Source organism: Puntigrus tetrazona, chromosome 8 (genome assembly GCF_018831695.1).
Source record: "Puntigrus tetrazona isolate hp1 chromosome 8, ASM1883169v1, whole genome shotgun sequence".
Classification (NCBI taxonomy): Eukaryota; Metazoa; Chordata; class Actinopteri; order Cypriniformes; family Cyprinidae; genus Puntigrus; species Puntigrus tetrazona.
The window spans coordinates 23865951-23890154 of record NC_056706.1 but is presented as its reverse complement, the minus strand read 5'-3'; the positions used below and the strand labels follow the sequence as shown (position 1 = coordinate 23890154).

The following is a 24204-nucleotide window of genomic DNA, read 5'->3' as shown; positions in this document are numbered from 1 at the left end:
ATAATGTTCAGTGCTTTGATACAACCTGTATTGTTAAAAGCACTACATAAATAAAAGTTATTAATAGATTGATAGAGGTGTTTAGTGCCATTACTGTTATTGTTATATACAGCATAGCCCTACTGAACTAAATGAATGTAACATGGCAAAGATGAACGCACTTTTGAAAGTTGAATTTAAGGGAAATGTCATTTTGGAATTTTTTCTGGTCTAAAGTGACATTGTTCGTAATTTTGTTCATAATGAAATGTTCTTTTATTCTAATTAATTTAAAGCATTAAAAAGATAAACTGTTGAATTCATAATATTTTAAAAAGGTGTAGGCTAATGCATTTATTGCAATTTGGAGAAAGAAAAAACACATTTTATAATAAATCTTTAAAACATTGAGGATTTGATTTTTTAATGTTATTATAAACTACAGATGCGTACATATGTGTAAGTTTGAAACAGAAAATATTGGTTTTCATCTTGCCACTTTCTTGGTAAAGAAAACACATTTTTAATCGAATGAAGCAAATTGGATTTATAGCGTTCGGGAACCAAACTTATATGTTCTGTGCCAGTTTACCTATATCCTGTCAGGTCTGCAGAACCAGTTAAAAACCTGATATATGTATATAAGTAAATATTTCATAAAATGTATAAACATAGAGTATGGGGCTAGAGCTTTCTTCTTTAAAAAGGGCTTTCATGACTGAGATTGTAACAATTATCAAACTGATGTTGGATCCTTATAATCAAGAGCACTCTTCACTCTGTTTTCTTAAATGAAAGTGAGAACTCACCAATATGGGGAATCCAGTCAGAAAGTCATATATGAAGACTATTCCACTGATCAGATAGGTGATCTGCAGCGACGTCTTAATGGGCTCTGAACCGTCGATGGATGAACGCCTCTTGCCCTGGGCATCCTCCACTACAATGGTGGGCACGTTAAATTTGTTCTTGTCCACATTTTGACCCATCTGGATGGAAAAGGTTTGAAAGAGGGCAATTCCAATACAGATGACGCCCATCACCACACTCCCGCTGATCAGAAGCAGGAAGCAGACCCCGAATCCCAAGCCGATTTCGGTCACAATGAAGCGACAGTTGTCGTGGGTGTAAAAGCGCTCTGTGGTGTCGTGCCAGCCCACAGCGGGCAAGGTGGACAGAATAAATGACACCATCCAGATGCCCATGACCGTATGGACAGCCTGCTTTTTGGTGTTACTCAACCTGCGAGAAGTTAAAAGAAATTGATAATTAGAATGCTAATAATACTATAACTAGTATTAGTTATATAAAAGGCTAATAAAATAGACTGGAACAATCTCTCTAACATTGTTTAGGAAGCAGACACACTATGTTTGTTTAAATCTTGATTAAAGACTCATCTCTTTAAACTTTTATAAGGCATAGAGCTGAAGCAATTTATAGATTTCACAGACGTACATGCATTTTCTGTTTGTGCGTTCATTCATGAATTGCACATAAGCATATCGGAGAAATGATAGTAAGATCAAATTTAGGATGGTTTCTGCACAATATTTTATAAATTAACTGGAAATTAATTGCTGGTCATCCGGCCAGAGAACACCTGATCCTTAACTGAACCTGGTTTCTCCCAATGTTTTTTTTTATTTTTTTTATCTCCATTCGGTCACAGATGTGGTTTTCCTGCCACCTCTGGCTTTGTTTGTACTTTCTAGCAATTGTCATTGATTTTGTTACACAGACCGTCTCTGCATTTAATACAAAATGTATTTAACAATACAGTTTGTGTGCTTTGACACAAACCGTACACTGTAAAAAAAACAAAACTAAAATTTTGCGAATTTTGCACAGCAATTTACCGTTCTTTATTTATACAGTCGAATACTGTAAATTGCGATGCATGTCATGTGATAAAAAAATAACCACAAACTACTGATCAGTTTCACAGGATAATGCAGTATTTTTTAGTTTAGTCACACGTGCAACGGCATTGAGTGCTTTCATATATGGGAAGAAAACCATGACGCATCAACTCCTTGCTGTTGGGGTCTGTGGACTGTAGTTTAAAAATTATCACTTGCAACTTGTGTGCTAAGACCTGCAGCAACATATTTGCAAATGTCAGACATGTGCGACTTCATAGCCTTCTGTCTAATGCATCTTTTAAGTGTGGTGAAAAGTCTTATTAGTGAAGGAAAGATAGTTATATTACATTTACAGTAAAGTCTACATTCACACTTGTTGATTTTATTGTCCTATGTTTCAGAAATTACAGAAGTCACACTTGATAATATTCTACATCTTGCCAGTTGACTTGACTGATACAAGTCTTTGCTTTTTAGCCCACTGCCTTGTTCCTCTTCATCTTCCCACTCAAACCAACATAGCAAATAAATGGCACGAAACCTTTGAGATTCTTTGGGATAAAATGCCTGAAGACTTTAATGAGAGGATAAAAGGACTACTACTCAGAGCTGATGTGAGTTTTATTTAGTATTATAATATATGTTTAGTATTATTTGCTTTGTGCCTGCTATGATTGTACACACAATTTCATTCATTATTTGCATACAATTTTGTGCGATTGTTTACAGGTATGTTCCACTGCAGCAGATGTTGAAGGCATCTGGACTCCTGACCTTCTTGCCAGTCCACTACTGATACTGCTGGGTAAGTGTCACATATGCAAGGCATGGAGTTTAAAGGAATAGTTCACGCAAAAATGGAGTGTACACAGTGGTCAGTGATTTGAGTTTATAATTAAAAAAATTTGAAATAAAATCCATTGATCTGCTTCAAAAGAATCATGTATGGGTTAGTTTTCTGATGCAGTACTTGCAGATATATCCAATATATCAAATTCATGGCCACTATCCACAAGCATTAAAAAAGCTTGGAAGAGCCAGGATGAATGTTTAAAAAAAACTTTAAATGTGTTGGTCTGAAAGAACAAAGTCATATACACTTAGGATGCCTTCGGTGTGAGTACATCATGGGCTAATTTTCATTTTTGGGTGAACTGTTCCTTTAAAACAAGTTCTTATGTTTTGTTTTTTTTGTTTGTTGTAATTTTTTTTGTCATTCCATGTCATGGACTGTATTAATTTACAGCAGCATATTTTATGCTAACCATTGGAAATAGACTAATTAAATTGTATTTAGCCTTTTTGTGAAATGGGCAACCTAGATTTTATACTGTTTCAGGACATTAGACATTACAGTTGTCTTTTTCAGTTACTGGTGATAAAGGCACACTTGAAAGTTGGATGATCAGCACTGAAAATTACAGCAAAATTTCATAACAGGGCTTTCTCCACCTAATATGTCTTCAATTTGCAGTACCAAAAGGAAGCTGCCCGAACATTGGAGTTTGTTCAAAGGTATGTCCGCTTCTGGATGTAAATGTTGTTTGGACATTTTGTCAGTCTTATCAACCTTGTTTAGGATTGTTAATATAGGTAACTTTGTGTCTTCTGTAGAACATATACAAAGATTTTAAACTCAAACCATTGTTTGAAACTGCCAGTCTTACAATGCAAGACAATGGGCACACAATCTTTAAGAGAAAAAAAAAACACACACAGACAAATCCAAATGAAACCCTATGGCTCATGACGATACATTGATTTTCTAAGACACGCAACAATTGTTTTGTGCAAGAAACTGGGATTTATATAATTGTTTACCTCTGATATACCACAATCTCTGACTCATTCACAACATCCAGAGCATGATGCATAAAAACATACAAACATACACATTGTGGACCATACAAACTGATGTTAACAAGGAATCTATGTGTATATATCTATGTGCCAGAGTGTGACACGTTTAGCACTGGAATTTGTCAGTGAGTCAGATATTGTGGTATGTCAGAGCTAAAAAAAAACCTAAATAAATTTAGGACATCAGTGTATCGTCATGAGCCACAGGGTTTAATTTGTATTTGTCTGTGCATGGTTTTTTTCTCTCAAAGATTGTGCCCATTGTCTGGCATTATATTAGTTCTGAGTAAGGATAGCTTTGTATTAGGTGTTTTATTATAAATATTGCAGTAGTATTACAAATCAATCTACTCAAATGGATAGTTGAAAATCTGTCATTATTTACTAATTTTCAAGTAGTTCCAAATTTGTATAAATGAATTTGTTCTACTGAACAGAAAGGAGGATATTTGGAAGAATGTCAGTAACCAGACAGATCTTAAAGTAATATTATGAAAGTCAATAGTGGGCAATCTGTCTAGGTACTGACATTTTTCCAAATACCTGTTCATTTCAATAAAGACATTTATACTGATTAATAATAATAATAATAATAATAATAATAATAATAATAATAATAATAATAATAATAATAATAATAAAGATAGAATAACTAACAAATAATGAAAGAATTGTAACAAAGTAATGTTGTCTACATTACTCGAAGATTCTTGGGCCCCCTCAGATCAAAGCTGAATTAAAGATGGTGCAGAGGCTGCCATAATGCCATAACAGTCTTATTAATAAAATGGGCTTTGTGCAATTATTATCTTTATTTACATAACCTATCTTATGTTTCTTCTGTTTTACATTCTAGATGCTTCATTGGTGTGAACTCTAAAAGGGGAACAAAAGAGAGCCAGGCAAGTAGTGTCCAAGAAGACGGGAAAGCTTGTGCAGAAAAAAGCAGTGACTGTGAATCCTCAGGTGGCCACTCTCATCAAAAACCTCATGGACTTTGGCTGGGGCTTTATCTAGACAGGCTAAATAATGATACAGTTCTTCAGGTAAATCTGCATATTAAGTATAGTCACATTATTCCAACAAAAAAAAAATTTGTAATGCCACTGCATTGTATTCTGGATGTTCATGTTATGACAAACCCAGCACTGGTGAAGCAGAATGTTAATAATTGGTTTAAACATTTTAATAAAAGTGTGATATCAGAAGAGAAACTTTTGTTTGAGCCATTTGTTTGTGTGACTACCATTACAAAGTAAGTAAAACAGGAGGCTGCTACTATAAAGGTCAGTATGGTTACAAAATAATATGTTGGAATAGTACACTCATTGCCAGGTATCTGTAAGGTGCTATAATTATATTAAAGCAGAAATTAAGCTAAAATTAAATCAAAATTCACTATTCATGACAGCATCTGAGAAACACTAGATGATCCTTCTTTCACCCTTTTTCATCTCTGCTCCCAAGGGCCACACCTTTCTTTTCTAAAATAACAAATATCTATTCAAACTCTTTAAAAGTACTAACAATATCTGTAAAACGTCTCGGTTACGCATGTACCGTGAAAATACACACATGATGTCCTCTCGGGTACAATGGCTCTCTGCCCTCTATCGGTTCTCAGGGATTCATAGAGTGGGAATAGAGGAGCTTGACAGGGTATGGACACTTTGGAAAAGTTAACAAGCTGACCTGAAACCAGGCCTCTCAGTGCCGCTACCCGTTTGAGTTAAGAACACAGGATGATACGAGTTCCACATGAAGGCTATAGAACCTAGCCTCATCACCGCAGCTGCCATATGCCCCAGGAGCCTCTGAAAATACTTTCAGAGACCAACGTCCTACCCTTATTTAGGTTGTGCAGCACCGAGTGAGCACATTTCTGCGTGAGGAGTGCTGTTTGTACGACCGAATCCAGCTCCATATGGAGAAAAGAGATTCTCTGTGTTTGTGCTTCTCCCGGTTTACCCAAAGACCCAACAGGCTGTCCCTGTGTTTGCACAACTGAGCCTGAGCTAGGATGAGCCAGTCGTCCAGGTAGTTGAGAATGTGGAGCGAGGGCAGCTTCTGTGACTTTTGTGAAGACATGAGGCGACAGGGAAAGCCCGAAGGGTAGGAATATGAAGGTTGTACTGATATGCTCAACCTTTGAACACAAACCTCAGGAATGGCCTGTGGAACAGGTTGATCTTTGCAAATCAAATCTGTGAACGCACACACTAAAATAGGTGTTTCTGCATCATCATTTTGAATGGGAGCCTGTGAATTGCTTGGTTCAAAACTCACAGATCCAGGAATCACTGTATCAATGGCAATCTCCAGATGCAAGACAGGAGGCATCCATAATATTCTGTGGGGCGGGTGCCCTACGGCCGGCTCTATGGTGCTACCTAGATGAGAGGCTGTTGCGTTGGCTACGCAGGACTGAAAACGGGGCCGGGGGGGTGCCCTCGGCAACAAGCTTACTGAGGTGCTGCTGTCGACAGCTGGGTAAAGGTAGCAGTTGCATGCTGAGGCAAGATGTATTTGATGGCCTCAGTCTGCTTTTGGGCAATGGAGAACCGCTGGGCAATGTTTTCCACTGCGTCGCTGAAAAGGTTGGTCTGGGACACGGAAGAATGCAAGATTTGTGTCTTGTCTATCTCACAAATGTCGACCAGACACAGCCAGGATGGTGCTCCTGGACCACCCATGGTGAACATGCACATCCCAGAGACCACGCCGTAACCTTCGTCGCTCGTGGTGCAAGGTCCGACATGGTGTGCCTTTCTCACCACGGTGCCTCAGACCATATCACTGTCATTTTAATGCCTGCATACAGACAGGTCATCAAAGTCACCAAACCGGTTCACAAACAGATTTAAGTGTGGCCAGAAGGGTCATCAGAGGCTCTTCAAGAATGTTTTGGCCTCACTGTCTGAGCCAACCAGAAGCTATGGCTGACAGGAGAGGTCTACAGACTCCTAAAGGCTTGAAATGCTGCCTTTAGAGCTGGAGATCAGGAGCGCCTTAAGAAAGCTATGGCCAACCTGTCCAGCGGCATCAGAGAGGCTAAAAGACAGTACTCTGAAAGGTTATCCTATCGTTTCAGCGACAGCAGAGACACTCGAAGCCCGTGGCAGGGGATCCAGACCATCACAGAGTACAAGCCCCCACTACAGACCTGCAACAGCTCAATCTCGCTGCTGAATGAGCAGAACACCTTCTTTACTCACTTTGAGTCTGTAAACAGCACCAAAGCACAGCTCTACCTCCTCTTGACCAGGTGTGTGACTACCTTCCAGTTGCGCTTACCCCTATTCTCATGAAGTGCTTTGAATGGCTTGTCATGCAACATATCAAGTCTGCCCCCAAACCCCATGCCACTCTTGACCCCTTTCAATTTACATATCAGTCCAACTGCTTAACTGATGATGCCATTGCCACTGCCCTCCACTCAGCAGTCACACATCTAGACAAAAAAAGACTCATATGTCAGAATGATGTTCATAGACTTTAGTTCAGCATTTAACACAATCATCCCACAACAGCTCATCTAAAACATCCAGCACCATCACACTTAACAATGGGGCCCTTCAAGGATGTTTGCTAAGCCCCCTCTTCTTCACCCTGCTGACCCACTACTGCACTCAGCTCCAACTTTTTCATTAAGCTTGCAGATGACATGACTGTGGTGGGTCTCATCAGCAACAGAGATAAGGTGGTGCGGAGACAACAATCTCATTCTGAACAGATGAAGGAGATTGTTGTTGACTTCAGGAGAGTAAGCACCCAGCATGCTACTCTAACCATCAATGGTGAGGCTGTGGAGAGAGTGAGCAGCACCAAGTTCTTGGGTGTTTATATCACAGAAGACCTCTCCTAGACACCACAGAACTGGACAGGAAAACATAGCAACACCTTTACTTCCTCTGCAAAACTAAGAAGAACCAGAACCTCAGCCCCCAACATGTGAACTTTCTACAGAGGCACTAACGAGAGCATCCTGACCAGCTGCATTACTGTGTGGTATGGCACCTGCAACGCATCCTGTCGAAAGACAATCCAACGCATGGTGAGAGCAGCTGAGAAGATTGTTGGCATCTCTCTCCCATCCCTCCAAGGACATTTACAACACCCAACTCATCCACAAAGCCCTTTGCATTGCAGGTGATCCTACCCACCTGACACATAGCTTCTGCAGTCTGTTGCCATCAGGGAGTCTCCAGGCTAGGACCAGTAGACTGAAGAACAGCTTCATACATCAGGCTGTCAGAAAGCTAAAACTCCCTCCCGTCCTTGCCCCCTTCCCTCCCCCTACTCTCCTTGCCTCCATGCACCACTGACCACTGACCCTCATCCTCTCACATACCAGGACCAAGTTAAACATTAGACAGCTCTCTGAGTATATTTTTACACTGATAAGCTGTTTGCACTACATTCTTTATTTACACTGTTTTTCACTGGTTTGCACTGCTATCTGCCAAGTGCCTTTATTTTTCTCCTCGGCCCATATCTGTAAATAATTGTATAGCTGTTCTTTATATATATTTTATTTTTTTAATTTATGTGTAATTTGTAACGCAATTTCAATTCTTTTTATGTATGTGCTGTACACGTAAAGTTGTGATCAGCTGCAGCTGGATGCAATCAACAAATGCCAATGTTCATTAGCTCGTTTTAATACACTCAAAGTAGATTGGTCTCTCGAAGCGAGATCCCAATTCGTTGGTCATATCCAATGTGACTTGTAAATCAAATGGCACTATTGCTCACAGTGTTTAGAAAAAAATTGCAGAGATGGCTGCCAAATAACTAATAACTCAATTTAATAAGTATAATATCCTAATTTAATGTTAAACAGATATCTCAAGATCTCAGCATCTTATTACTAACCATTAATAATTGTTCATTTCATACACAATTTCCTGCTGAGTTGTTTAGATATTGATGATTTATTAAAAATTGCATTATTAGTAAATTCAGATCAAGTCAGATTAAGTAAATATGACTAATTCCTGGAATATAGAGTTCTGAATTAAAACAAACAAGATTAAATTAAACCCTGCTATGCACTATGCAAGATAGAGGTTGCATGTAAAATGGAATCAACCAAGAAAATTTTTAAATTGTATGGACCTAAGAAACAAACCCAAGGAAAACAATAGCCTGGGAATCTCTTTATGATGAATTATTGCATCTGCAATTATTTAAATCAACTGTTCTTTTGTAACTATTATTATTATTATATAAATATGAGAAGGCAAATTGTCTTTGTCACAGATCACAATTTAAAAAAAAAAAGAAAATAGTTCTGTTCTCCAGTAACCAATTGTTGAGCTTTACAATATATGAAGTCAAGAAAATAGTGACACTGTTACGTATTTCTCTTTGAAACTACTGCAAAACGTGTAGTAAGGTACATAATTATGGGGTTGCAGAAATGTATTTAGAGGCATGTAAGCCTGGGTTGTTATTATGAAATTTGTGCTGTGAATGAGACAAAAACAGCAATTGGCACACATCACCAAAACAAAGCAAACAACGATCAGTTCTGTCATGGTGAAACAGACAAGCAATTTTGGTCCTCTGTCTTGCGTAGTTGTTTTGTCATCATTATTTATTTACATGTTCCACCTCTACAGTATGATGACATACGTTGATTTTAGTACTTCTAATTGTTTTCAAAGCATTCATTTTGTGAAGAGCATAGAAAAAACCACTCTGACATCTTTTCAAACAACAGAGGACAGAGATAAAGCATCTATGATTAAAGGAGAGTTGTCCTTAAACTAATTCATTGGCAAGATATATTGTGGCTTTGTCAGAGGCAGGCCTTTTAAACTAAAATCCTGCATTACTGCATTTACAAGGTGTAACAGATTTGACTAAAATAACAGAATGAGTTAAATAAATTTTCATTCGAAAAAATTCAGTAAACTGTCTAAATAATTTTTTAAACAAAAAATCTTCAATTTTACAATATTTTTGTAACAATATTTTTTGTGGCCTTAACTCCTATGTACTTACATTTAAATTAATCATTTGATGTAATGCACTTATTGTGTACATGCATGTTTTTACATTGTACTGTATATTTTTTAAAATATCTATATATAGTTACAACATTTCTAATTACATTGTTGACCCATCCCTTACATCTTAACTCACCCTTAAACCTACCCATAGCACCAAACCTGTACCTGTAACCCTAACCTTACCTGTATCCCACCTCAATAGCAGCAAAAGTGTCTTTGTCTACACAATATGACCACAATGAGTGCATTGTTCTTATTTTTTGATGTAAGTATATAGCAATTAAGGTCACCTAATATAAAGTGATACCCAAATTTATATCCCTTTTACTGATAGTACCTGTATGAAATTTTTTTGGTATGACTCCGTACTTTATTTTGCAATAAACAATTACATAAATGAACTATAATGTTCTGCACCCACTGGTAAAATAAAATCTGACCATAGTAACAATGAAAGTGAGCTACCAGGTAGGGATGGTAAGATTCAATGATTCTCATCGGTATAAAAATGTATATGCCATGTATAGCTTAAAAAAATCACTATCCCTATGCATTGTTTGCAAGCTGTTTCATACGTAATGTTTTGTATTGTTGGCTATGCATTGAGATGTGTCAACCTCAGTTATGGAGATGCAGATTTTACACTGTTCACTAGATTTGAATTTGCTGACCAATTTGAGAAGAAAAAAACAGCATTTATGATTAAGCATTAAAAGCAAATAATTTCCAACTTCAAAAAGAAAAATTATTTTTGGCTTACCTATAGTTGACAGGCCAGCGGACCATCCACATGCGGTGGTAGGACAGGGAGGTGACAGAGAAGCAGGTGACCAGAGTAAGGGTGTAGAAGGTGGAGACAAACACCTTGCAGAGCCCTTCATTCCATTCATAGTTGGAATGCTGTCGCCGCAGCTGAATGACGCAGTACATGGTGATAGGGATGCCCATGTTGAGGATGTGTGTGCCAGCCAGGGTGCAGATGAGGAATTCCAGAGGCTTCCACTTCTTCTGCTTGGCGCTCACGCTCAGGATTCCCCAGGCGTTGGCCAGGATGGACACTCCCGAACAGACCAGCCAGGCCAGTGCGTTAGTGCTGATGACCTCATCGTTCATGATGGAGCAGCCTGCGAGAGCTGGAGGGGGGTGGAATGGCAAAAGGTGTGGGATTAGCCGCGGGCAGAGGCAGGTGCCAGGCCCGAACAGGCATTCCTACAGGGACGGGCAGTCCTTCCTCCAGATGTGCTGAGAGGATGGGGCAAGGGGCACAGCAGCGTGAGGGGGCAGTGGACTCGGGCAGAAGAGGAGCACATGAGCTGAGAGCCAGTCCATTGCAGTAATAATCCTGAAACAGAAAGGAAGAGACAGATCTTAAAAAGACAGACATGATAAGAAGAGACACTGGAAGACACTTTGCAGGGTGGTTCCTAGAAAACCGATTTCTCTCTGGGGCCATTTTTTTGGTTACATTTTCACGGTGTATAGCATTGTAAATGATTGAGTTTTATAAGTTTTTTTATATTTTGTGTTTTTTATAATCATTTTATATTATGTGTATAGTTTTTATATTCATTTATATATGTATATTTATACATTTATATATTTATATCATGGAGTTTTTGTTCTACTATTTATGCAAATGGAAATGCAAATAATATATTTGTGGTACTCTCCCATTCACTACTCTTGGAAGTTAAAGTTTCATCAACAATCGGTTAATGGAGGATGTCAAAGTCAGAGCTGTTTTGTTTTGTGTCAAGAACACAGCGCTGCAGACAACAGGTAAAATATTTTATTGGGGCTTTTTAAAAATGATAAGTAGCTGGTGTTTCGTACGTGCCAATCAGTGATCAGATAAGAGTTAATTTGTTCCCCAAACAGAGGTCCTAGAACTAAATGTATGCCTAATTCTTGTGGTGCAAACAAGGCATAAAGAGCTAACAGTTCTAGGTACTAAATTCCTCTGATGCAAAAGAGTAACTAGAATACTGATATTAAATCCTACATTTTCGACACATACTGTCAACTGGAATTTCATGACTTTCTCAGTAATTTATGTTATTTACAGCTCCTTCATATACAGGTTGATGGGCTGGATTTCCATTTGTGTTTCAGTAACCCAGTGGTACTCATTGCTGGTCCTGGCACCCCAGCGCTCTGCACAATTTGTATGCCTTTCTTATCTAACACACCTGATTCAGATCATCAGCACTTTAGTACAGAGCTCCATGGACTGAACTGAGAGTGTCAGATTAAATAGATTAGAGAGGCAAATTCTAAAAACTAAATTTAAAAACATGTACTTGGTCCTGATTTTTTTACCCCTTTTTGTCCCGCTTTATATACACTTACATTTTAAATAATAATTTCCTACATCACACTTTTTGTATTCAATACAATAACCTTACTGTGGTTTGTAGGTCTGCTACATGGGGATGAGGTCCAATGGACACTGTCCTAAACTCTTAGACTCATTCATAATCAAAACCCAAACAAACTCTTCTTAATTAATTGAAAATTGCAGGCAGTTGCGTGTTTGATCAGGGATGGCACTAAACTCTGCAGGTCAGTGGCCCTCCAGGGCTGAAGTTGCCATCTTGATAATGAGGTGGAATTGGGAAGGTAGAGGGAAGCCAGATCAACTAACACCATGGGAAAGCAAACAGCTTTTATGCTTTGTTGGTTTATTATAAGATTAGATCCTGAAACTTAACTAAATAGTATTTCTGACAAATATGCATAAATTGTGTATGCATCGGTAAACCAAATACCAAAGCCTGTTTCACACATATTTGTAATAATCAGGTTTTCAGTTCCTGAAAATATTAATCAGCCAGGTCAGGTGTGTTTGATTAAGGGTTGAGCTGGTAGAAGGTATATCTCATGCTCCATTTAAGCATAACCACTATTTACCAACTCTCATGCCCTATTTGCAACTGAGATTTAAAATCACAGCTTTGATGCTTTTCGCAATATTGGAAACTATTGCTAACATCATGAACATACTGAATTTGCAATATATCAACCTGCCCTGATTAAAAGGATATCTGGGCAATAAATAAATCAAACAAACAAACAAACAAAATAAAGTAAATAAATAAAGGTATGTGTTTCTTCATTAGATAAAGAAAAAAGACTATTTGAATACATGTTTCTAAATGGGAATGTTTCAAAATAATTGCAATTTTTTTTTTGTGAATCACAACACTGTTTGAAATCAGCTGCAAATTATGGACATACGTAAATTTCAAACCACTGTGAATCTATCCAGGACCACTGAACTATGCCCAACAGCACAGACATGAAGATGTTGTAAGACACTCTGAAAGCCCACACTGTAAAAAACCTCCAGGAATGTGCAAGATTTAAGAATATTATTATACAATAAATAGTACATATGCAGTGTAAATACATTTTTGAGAGTATGGTTAGATGCAAGAGATATTACTAAAAAAGTAACCTGGAATATTCTGTGATTTTACACTTAAGGTTTTAACAGTGAAGGATAGTTAGTTCAGGTATATGCAGTTGGGGTTTGAGCTGAATTTTGTTGGAAGGCAGATCTCCATGTAGGGTGAAGCTGTGTGGTCTCTTTTGTATAACTGACTCATGCTCCTTGACATTGACTGAGGCAAGAAGTGCATTTAAGCATTTGGATGTGGTGAAGATTTCAGTCTATCAGTGGTCTAATAAAAGCGTTTTCATTCTACATGTGGTTACAACACCATGACCTTCAACCAATTAAATTACACAAGGTTGGATGCAAACTTAGTTTGCCTGCTCCACTGAAGAATGGCCAATATTCATCTTATTACATCTCTGATATATGCCAAATATTTATCATTGTGGTGGAGTTTTCAAATGTCCAAAACAAAAACCTTGATATGCATTGTTGTATGCAAAAGAGCAATAATGAAACAATGACCGTTCTTTCGTGTTGTAAGATAATAAATGAACATACAGTCTCATTTATCCTGTAATCATCAGTTTCAAATTGCAAGACACCACAAGAATTGATATGCAAATTACAGAACACCAAGCCATAATAACAGTCAATCACACTGTCAGATTCTCCTGGATAGACAATTCATTTGAATAGAATAATAAAAAAGGAGAAACAGCGCTTTTGAGTTATTCAGAGATATTTCCTTTCAAACAAATCTGATAAGCACCAGTGCTTGTCTTTGTGTGTGTGTGTGTGTGTGTGTGTGTGTGTGTGTGTGTGTGTGTGTGTTCTTACACAGAAACAGAGGGCATTAATGACAAACATCTGAACTGATTTTTTACTGGTTTGTTTTTGCCAAAATGCCAAATATTTATATTATGAAGGGTATATGGTAAACCAAGTGCTGTTTTGAGTCTTTTTTAAGTCTTTGTCATTGAAGGCTTGCTAGACCATTTCTTAGGTTAGTGTGTAATATATAGAAGAACATTGGGTATATGTGGGCTCAGGCTGAATTTTAATTCTTAACAGCTCAATGTTTCATTTATTTTTAAATCGAAGGAACCTAGTTTTCACACAGTAAAAATCTAAGTAAAATTATTTATGCAGGTTTTACAAAGTCTTTTTTTACACATCCAGTACCAGTTAATAGCATGACTTTAATATGTCTGGAATAAAATTCCATTTTTCATAAAAAGAAGACCTTTATTATTATTTAAAAGGCCTACAATTTTAATCAGGTCTACTAAATACCATTCAGAGCAAAACATAGAAACATTAAAACAGTGTGTACAAAAGTCTCTCAGAGGAAAGGCTTCTTGTGTCAATCATTTCCATAAATTACACCACTTTTTGAAAGCATCAAAAAAGAACATTATAAACCACTGGCAATCTATCCAGGACCACTACATTTTGCCCATGAGCATAGGAATAAAGTTGTTTTAACACAACTCTAAAAAGCCCAGAATAACAACAATACTTAAACGCACATCTTGCCTCAGTCAGTGTCAAAGTGCATGAGTCTGCTATCCAAAAGAGACCACACAGCTTCACCCTACATGTGAGTTTATGATGGAAGAAACCACTGCTGATGAAGAGGAATTCAAGATAAGATTTATCAACAGTACAGATGCTAAGATGGAATCTGTATACAGCATAGTTTCTCCTAAACAGCCATAAGACAGAATGGACAGCAAAGAGTTTTTCTTAACTTAGAAAAAAAGACCATAACTCATTGAGCTCAGATTTACTAAAACACCATCAACGTCAACAGTTTTAATAAGATCCTTATAAGAACTTTTTTTTTTTTATCAAAGAAACAAACCCTCCAGAATGAATTAGCTAAAACAATCTTTATCAAAGTTCAATGCACTTAGAAAAAGCAGTTGCAGTTTTACTTCATAATAGCTTTTGAGAATGTTTGAACAACTGTTTGCTGATTAAGACCTTAAACAGACTGAGGACTGTGCTGCATGTCCTTCATTCAAAATGTATCCGATGTTCAATAATTGACCACTATAACAAGAAGGAATAACCAGGAGTGGGTAACTTCAGAGTGTCCTGACGTACACTTGCACCTAATTAAAAAAGAATCCAAACAAACACAAAAGCATATTTCAGTATTCAATGTATTGTATTAATTTTTGCTAAATACTGTGAAATGCAAACATGAAAATGTGTGTTGCATGAAAAATGTTGTCATGTATAAACAAAAGAATATATGTTTCTTCTTTTTTGCATTGCATGTTATTTCTCTAAATAAATACATTTACATATTACATTTAGGATGAACTATACCTTAAAGCCTTATTTTGACAAGACACAATTTTTTGATTTAGCTGCATATCTCACTCCCATTTCATCGGCAGTACACGTTGCTGAGTAAAAAGTAACAAAAGCAAACTGACAAAACTAGCCATCTAGTCCCAAAGCATTCTAGAAAATAAATAAAATAAAAACCATTTGTTCAAAGTAGTTTCACCACAAAATGACAGATCAACAGATCATTGAACTTATAATTTACAATGATAAATGGACTGCATGCACTGAAATTGATCTGACAAATATTCAAGGACTGTGATGCAAAGATCTTTTTACAAAGTAAACTGAGCAAGCAGCAAAATGATTATTGAGTGTACAATCAATCTGCACTTATGAAATCCATGCAAAAGCATTTTTCCAAGATTGTGACAATATCATGTTAGTTAGTCAGTTGCAAGGAATTCTTTACTTTAATATAATTATAAAAAAACTGTCACTCATTATTAAACATGAAAGGACATGAAACAGAATGCCCAAACTGTTTTTGTCCCTAAGCTTGAGTAAAATGGATGATTATTCAAAACTCCAAGCTCCAAAATGGACTAAAATGCTCCAAAGCATAATGACTCGTCTTCTGAAATGTTGGTTTTATATAGTAAAGAAATACGTCTCTTTTTTGCAGATACATATATTAAATTAGGTGGGTCATTTGACACAACAATGCTGTTTGTTATTAAACTATAAAGACAATGCATTTGCACATGTCAGTACGGAAGCACTATTTTTATTATTGTTTCCATTATTATATGCTCATTAGATAGAAGACTTTTTGCTGACAATGGCATGTCATACTGATCTTGTTTGTAAAGGAGCAACAAAACAATTCTGCTGCAGTATAAATGGTCTGCAGTGGAAACACTTCACACGTAATTGCTTTGTTGAACAAGTTTCCAAAACATAATTAAAGAGAGAATGTCTGACAATGAGCAGGCCTGTGAGCAGAGCCGAGGGTACACACCAGGCATTACATACTCACACACGTGCTTAGTCCTACAACAGATATTGTAGTAGGGTTTTGTACATTAATTTGCAATAAACTATTCTGCAAAGCCTAAAGTGCTTATATTATTGTTTGAACACTCTCTCAGTGACCTTAATATTTCATATTTGCCTTAGGCATTAATCTAGAGGAACAGTACAGCACTACTTATAATGTTAAGGCAGTTGAATTGCACATAAAAGTTAAATAACACATAAAATGTTAGGAATACATTTGTGAACCCTTAGTGAAATCAGAATTTTTGTTTTGCTTTACACATAAAATGTAGTCTGGTCTTGATTTCTGCCACAGTCATACAAAGAGTTTGAGATCATAACAAACCATCATACTTTTCGAATGATACATTGAGCAATCATTTAAAGTGCAGGGCGGACAAACTCTACACACTCGTTGTGGGCATATTTTAGTTTATCAGCATTCTTAAGGTTATGCCACAGTTTAAGCCTCATTGGATGTATTTAAGCCTCTGAAAAACTTACATACACATCCAGTAGCATCTTCTGATTCACTCCAATTAGCTTTTGGAGTATTCGTAACGCAGAGGTTGACTTTTTTTCTCCATCTTGCACTGTGAATGATTATTTTGTATCTTCAATAAAAGTGTGAAAAGTATAACAGTTTGTATGTGCTGTAGGTTTACAGCTTAGGCAAATTGTGTTTGTCTATAAATGTGACTTAAATTAAGAAAACATCAGAAATTAAGACTTTTCTGGGAAGAGTAATACTAAATGTACGCAAAGTAAATGTAAACATGATGAAGTTGCAGTTTAAGCACACTTAAAATATAACTTTAAATGCAATACTGAATAACACTACATCTGAAATTATAAACAAGTACTTTAAGTATGTTTGATTATGTTAATCAAAGCATAAGAAATAAGTATGGAAAAAGATGGGAAAACGTAATGGTTTAAAGTATACTTTAAAGTAAAATGTTTAATCTTTAATTATTACAAGCTGCACAAGTTTAAGAAGACTCAAGAAACAGGAAAGTACACTTTCTTTAAGTACACTTCAGTGGTCTTTAATTTCATTATTAAAATTATATTGTCTGCAAATACAGTTTAAGGTCTGAAGTACTTCACTAATTCATATCAGTGCAGTATACTGCAAATTGTTGGTGCATGGTAATGCATTCATTAGTTTTAAAGCATGAGACCTGGTCGTAAAGTGCTATCATTAATGTTTACATTGCTATATTAGCAAGTCACTTTGGCAAGCATAGTTTACTTTGGGATGCAATTCAAATTGTTTTTCTATATACCTAAAGCCTGGCAAAGATAGCTGTTTTCCAGTAGAAGAGCATGTTTGGTTACATGTTGGTTAATTTCGTAAGTAGCAAATAAATTAATATTAATAAAAATATAATCTTAGATTATGCCATCAATTTGTCATCATCGATCTATAAATACAATATCTACCAAAATACCAAATAAATTACATGAATGGACTGATTTATCTCGCTTGCAATATTAAAGCAGCTGACTTTCCAATAATGTGACGAGGAATATGTAATACATGTAATATTAATACTGACTGTCACGCTGATGATGGCTAAACGCATCCATTTACAGTTAGCTGAAGGAAGGAGCTGATGTGAGTATATGCTTACACTAGACGTTTATAATCCTAATGCCATTTGAGACGTCTTACTTGGACACTGTTAATTATTTGAGCGACACATGTTTGTTTTGTACCCTCCAATAGAAATGAGAGTTCGTCACCGATCGTTAAAATGCAAATGAAGCAGTTTAATAAACGACATTTGCAGTAATGAACAGTTGACTGCAGTCGTAGGTGTTCATTATAGTCTATGATGTTGTTTGTAATGTGAGCTCTGTGGGCGATATGTCACATGTGATAACGTTAAAGTATATTAAATGAAGCCTCGGTGATGTCTTCTCTTAACTCACATTTGATCCTATCAGCTTCTTAAAGGCTATCGAAAGAACTAAATCCAGTTAAATGTTTTAACCCATCCATTAAAGCAGTCTTTTAAACCTCGTGCATTAAATCAAAAAGCACGAACGTGTTACGCTCAAAAATGCATTCTAAAAATCACACACAGACATTTACAGATATTATATCGACTGTTGAAGGAAAAGATGTTATCCTGCTAACCCACCTTTTTGTAGATATCCGTCGATATCTCCAAATTCAAATGTATTTCTGCTTCATTGTTAACCCTTATTTCCTCAGTTTCGGTTTGTGAGCTATTTTATTCCAAACACGAGAACAACGCTTCTGAAACGGAAACAATATGGCTAAATGTAGCAGTAATCGTGGAAGAAAGACCACCATTTACGCATCCAGAGGTGAACAGAAGATGAATTCATGGAGGAGAGCGATGAAACAACAATGGTTGTCCGTTATCGCGGCGTCTCATTGAGGTCTTGCTGGAGGAGGAGGATGAATGAGCATCAGATGATGGGAGGCTGGGATCAGATCTCTCTCTCTCTCTCTCTCTCTCTCTCTCTCTCTCTCTCTCTCTCTCTCTCTCTCTCTCTCTCTCTCTCTCTTCCTCTGTAACCAGATGAGGTTCGAAAATCTGTACTTTTAGCGCATACAGGGTTTCCGACCGGTCAAAGAGTCAACTTTTTCAAAAGTTTAATTTGCTAAAACTCATAAGGTTATATATATATATATATATATATATATATATATATATATATATATATATATATATATATATATATATATATATATATATATATATATATATATATATACATACATACATACATACATACATATATATATATATATATATATATATATATATATATATATATATGTATTTACATTTATATATATAAATTCCCTTTATAAAACGAAAATAACACAACATATTGTAATTCTCTCAATCTAAATGTGACATCATTGTGAAAATATAATACTTTATGTGTTAAATTAGTTTTAAGGATTGCAAGGATGTGGAAAGATACTCTTTGAAATGAAAGCTTTTGATGCTCTGTCAGAGTGGCTGACACTGGGCTACAGTGTGTATGAACTGGACACTGTACTATGGAATCAAAGATCTCTTTAAGCCTGACTGCACATTCATTACATAATAACATTCATCCACAGGAATCACATGGAGGAAATTATTTTGAAATAAAAATGCAGCACATACTTTTACATAAACACACATACATAGCTGTACTTATAATATTCTGCGGGGCATGTAGCAGTTGTATCATTCGTATAAACAAATGTAATTACAATTCACATTTAGATTACAATTCAGTATTGCATCATCAAACATTTTATTTGTAAATATGTAGCTGTTAACTTCGTTTGTGTCACGTATGAAGGGTCTGCGGCGTGCGGATCCATGTGCAGGCTTTTATTAAATGAAGGCATGGTCAAAACAGGCAGGCGTCAAACAGGGCGAACAGGAATATCAGAGGCAAGACAATAGCAAAATCCAGAGACAGGCGGTGGTCAGGTCAGGCAGCAAACAATCACGGAATCAGAAGACAGGCAGGGTCAAAATCAGAAAAACCAGAGACAATAATCCACGGGCGATCTAACAACGAAACAGGCGAAACAATGCAACCTGCAGTTGAGTGGCTTGCTGCAGTATTTATAGTCCTCTGACAGGAAGTAGCAGCAGAGGGAGTGATCGCAGATCACCCAGAGGTAAGAGCTCCCTCTGCTGGCTTGGTGACATAGCCCCCCTCCTAGGAGCGACTCCTGGCGCTCCACAAAACAAACAAAACAAAACATAACTGGGAGCTTGGGAGGGGTTCGGGAGGAGTCAGCAAGCTGAGACCAGGAGGAAGAGACGGTGGGAGGAGCCAGGGAGAAGACGGGAGGAGTAAGGAGGCGGGAGGCGATACCGAGCCCAGCCATGATGGTCAGTGGTGGAGCCGACGGAGGGAGGAGCCATAGAGAGGGGAACGGTCATCAACCCCATGGGAGCCGACCGACGGCGGTGGAGCAGGTGGTCGAGGAGACTGAGGCGAAGGCGGAGAGCAGAAGAGCCAGGGTGATGCAGAGGCGCTGGAGGTCCCAGGCGACACCGCAGGCTTTGGGCGACTGATGCAGAGACGGGGACGAGAAGGACGCGGGCGGAGCCAGAGCGACAGAGGACTGAGGTAGAGCCGGGGAAGGAGGAGCCTGACAGAGCCGGAGGGACGGAGGGACGAGGCGCGGCTGGAGGAGAGGAATCCTGAGGCGACGGATGGTCGACGACCGACCAGGGCGTAGCCGGAGAGACAATGGAGCCTGGTGAAGCTGGTGGATTGACGGAGCACGGTGGAGAGGAGGGAGCTAGGAGCCTAAGGGAAGCCGACGGGTCTGGCCGCCGAGCTGGAGTCCGGGGCTCGGAGGCGGGCGATGAAGCGAGGATCCTTCACCCACGGCGGCAATGGAGACTGGCAGACCCGTGGCGCGAGCTCCAGGTGGAGGGCAGAGGATGAGTGCAGGGGCTGCTGGGATCCATCGCCGACGGTGGTAAGGGTGGGAGGGTGGGTTAACTTGAGGAGGCGCACGGCGCGCGGGCACTGGGCGGGCGCCGCGAGGCGCGGGCACTGGGCGTGGCGCCGCGAGCGCGGGCACTGGGCGTGGCGACGCAGGCGCGGGCACTGGACGTGGCGCCGCGAGGCGCGGGCACTGGACGTGGCGCGCACGCAGGCGCCGGCACTGGACGGGCGCCGCAGGCGCCGGCACTGGGCGGAGCGCCGCAGGCGCGGGCACTGGACGGGCGCCGCGAGGCGCGGGCACTGGACGCTTGGCACGAGGCGCGGGCACTGGAGGCTTGGCACGCAGGCGCGGGCACTGGAGGCTTGGCACGAGACGCGGGCACTGGAGGCTTGGCACGAGAGGCGGGCACTGGAGGCTTGGCACGAGACGCGGGCACTGGAGGCTTGGCACGAGGCGCGGGCACTGGAGGCTTGGCACGAGGCGCGGGCACTGGAGGCTTGGCACGAGGCGCGGGCACTGGAGGCTTGGCACGAGGCGCGGGCACTGGAGGCTTGGCACGAGGCGCGGGCACTGGAGGCTTGGCACGAGGCGGGCACTGGAGGCTTGGCACGAGGCGCGGGCACTGGAGGCTTGGCACGAGGCACGGGCACTGGAGGCTTTGCACGGCAGGCGGCCATGTTGGAAAGCGGCGCAGGGCAGGCGGCCATGTTGGGAAGCGGCTCTGGGCAGGCGGCGACCATCTTGGGAAGCGGCTCTGGGCAGGCGGCGACCATCTTGGGAAGCGGCTCTGGGCAGGCGGCGACCATCTTGGGAAGCGGCTCTGGGCAGGCGGCGACCATCTTGGGAAGCGGCTCTGGGCAGGCGGCGACCATCTTGGGAAGCGGCTCTGGGCAGGCGGCGACCATCTTGGGAAGCGGCTCTGGGCAGGCGGCGACCATCTTGGGAAGCGGCTCTGGGCAGGCGGCGGCCATCTTGGGAAGCGGCTCTGGGCAGGCGGCGCCATCTTGGGAAGCGGCTCTGGGCAGGCGGCGGCCATCTTGGGAAGCGGCTCTGGGCAGGCGGCGGCCATCTTGGGAAGCGGCTCTGGGCAGGCGGCGCCATCTTGGGAAGCGGCTCTGGGCAGGCGGCAGCCATCTTGGGAAGCGGCTCTGGGCAGGCGGCAGCCATCTTGGGAAGCGGCTCTGGGCAGGCGGCAGCCATCTTGGGAAGCGGCTCTGGGCAGGCGGCAGCCATCTTGGGAAGCAGCTCTGGGCAGGTGGCAGCCATCTTGGGAAGCGGCTCTGGGCAGGCGGCAGCCATCTTGGGAAGCGGTTCTGGGCAGGCGGCAGCCATCTTGGGCAGCGGCTCGGGGAAGGCGGCCATCTTGGGAATAAATGCAGTGTCTTCTTCCTCCATAATACCCAACGTGAGAGCTGACCCCACAGTCACTAAACCAAACTCAATAAAGTGTGCCAGTGATTCACGTGGACCCTCTCGAACAAGTTTTGTTTTGAGTGGCTGATTTATTCCCTCGTGAAAAAATTCAATTAGCAAACAGTCCGGTAAATCAGAGAAGTAAGCCAGGTCCAGAAATTCCTGAGTATAATCCTCAAGTGATCGGGTGCCCTGCTTGAGGGTTAGCAAAGACATTGCAAGGTGCATACCTGGCCATGGTTCGGGTGAAAAGCCGCTGGATCCTGGTGTGAGGTTGCATTCTGTCACGTATGAAGGGTCTGCGGCGTGCGGATCCATGTGCAGGCTTTTATTAAATGAAGGCATGGTCAAAACAGGCAGGCGTCAAACAGGGCGAACAGGAATATCAGAGGCAAGACAATAGCAAAATCCAGAGACAGGCGGTGGTCAGGTCAGGCAGCAAACAATCACGGAATCAGAAGACAGGCAGGGTCAAAATCAGAAAAACCAGAGACAATAATCCACGGGCGATCTAACAACGAAACAGGCGAAACAATGCAACCTGCAGTTGAGTGGCTTGCTGCAGTATTTATAGTCCTCTGACAGGAAGTAGCAGCAGAGGGAGTGATCGCAGATCACCCAGAGGTAAGAGCTCCCTCTGCTGGCTTGGTGACAGTTTGCTTGTTGAACCATCCTGTTAATAGAAAAAAATATATATTAATGACTGAAGACTGTGATAAAGGACACTTACCATTTACAGAATTGTTCCCAGATTAACATTATTTGTACATTTTATAGCATGAACAAACCAAGACCCATTTGAAAACATTAGTATTTTCTACACAGCTTGATTCTAGTTCAGCTGCACAGCTTTTACATAAAGAAGTTGTTTCTTATAACCAATGAAATATTCATTTGATTCCAGGGAAATAAAAGGCAGGAGCCTGACACTGCACTGAATACCAATAGTAAGAGAAGCAGTAATATATAGGGAACAACAGGAAATTATTACAATGCCTCCCTCCCTTTCTGCATTGAGCCAGGTGACCTGGAAGTAAAATATGACAGCAAACGTTCAGCCTACTCATTCACCCTGGCCTCAGGCACAGCCGCTCCTCTTCTGTTCTGCTTCTTGGAGCTTTGGGGACATCTCCAGAACTTGAGCATCAGAGCAGACAGCAGCACTCCAACCTGCTTATCTACACACTGTGTGATTCCTTCCCTCTCTAATGCTGGCATCTTTGGCACACCTCTCAATAAACAAGAACAGATGAACATGACCTAGTACAGTGGTTCCCAACCACTTTCCTGGAGGCCCCAACACTGCATGTTTTCCGTGTCTCCTTAATCAAACATTATCAGCTCATTAGTAGAGACTCCAAGAACCACTGGCCTAGTCTATACCCTGAACAAAGTCTGTGATTTAGGAATGTTAAATGGTTTTTGTCTGCCATCAGAATACAGCTACAAATATTCAAAACAATGGTATGAATATTAGCAATGGCAAATAACACTTACATTTTGTTTAGAAAATGCCAAACATTATCAGTTACGCTTTTATTGTCATTTTTGATAGGATCATATTATTTTTGTGAATAAAACCTTTACATTTGTAGCATCAGCAAAACTGCAAACTAACAAGAAGAGAGGGAAGCTTACTAGTTTAAACCAATTAACAATTTAAAATCAGCACAAATCATTCTTCTGTATTATATTTTAATCACTGAGACTTTCTCTAAACGAACAAATCACTGGTTAACACTAAAATGTATTAAACAATAAATTAAAAGTAATTAAAACCTGAGAAAATATTAAAATTTAAATAATGTCACTCACTACCATCTGTCACATGGTGCACTTTCCCAGCTAAAATAAATTCCTTGTTCATCCCTATGTCTTTCC

General features: G+C 39.9%; 1 protein-coding gene across 4 annotated transcripts in view; it reads right to left on the bottom strand.

Moving 5' to 3' along the window:
* The window catches only part of LOC122350978 (probable G-protein coupled receptor 153), a 28840-nt gene extending 9921 nt beyond the window's left edge, over positions 1 to 18919 (bottom strand). For 3 of the 4 annotated variants that reach the window (XM_043247776.1, XM_043247775.1, XM_043247777.1), the window contains exons 1-3: positions 18608 to 18917; positions 10482 to 11063; positions 789 to 1221 (exon numbers count right to left, since the gene is read on the bottom strand). In XM_043247776.1, coding sequence (XP_043103711.1) covers positions 789 to 1221; positions 10482 to 10834 — 786 coding nt within the window. In that variant the 5' untranslated portion in view covers positions 10835 to 11063; positions 18608 to 18917. Of the gene's footprint in view, positions 1 to 788; positions 1222 to 10481; positions 11064 to 18607 lie in introns of all 4 variants that reach the window. The other variant, XM_043247778.1, reaches the window with a different exon arrangement.
* Between the last annotated feature and the right edge of the window lie 5285 nt (positions 18920 to 24204).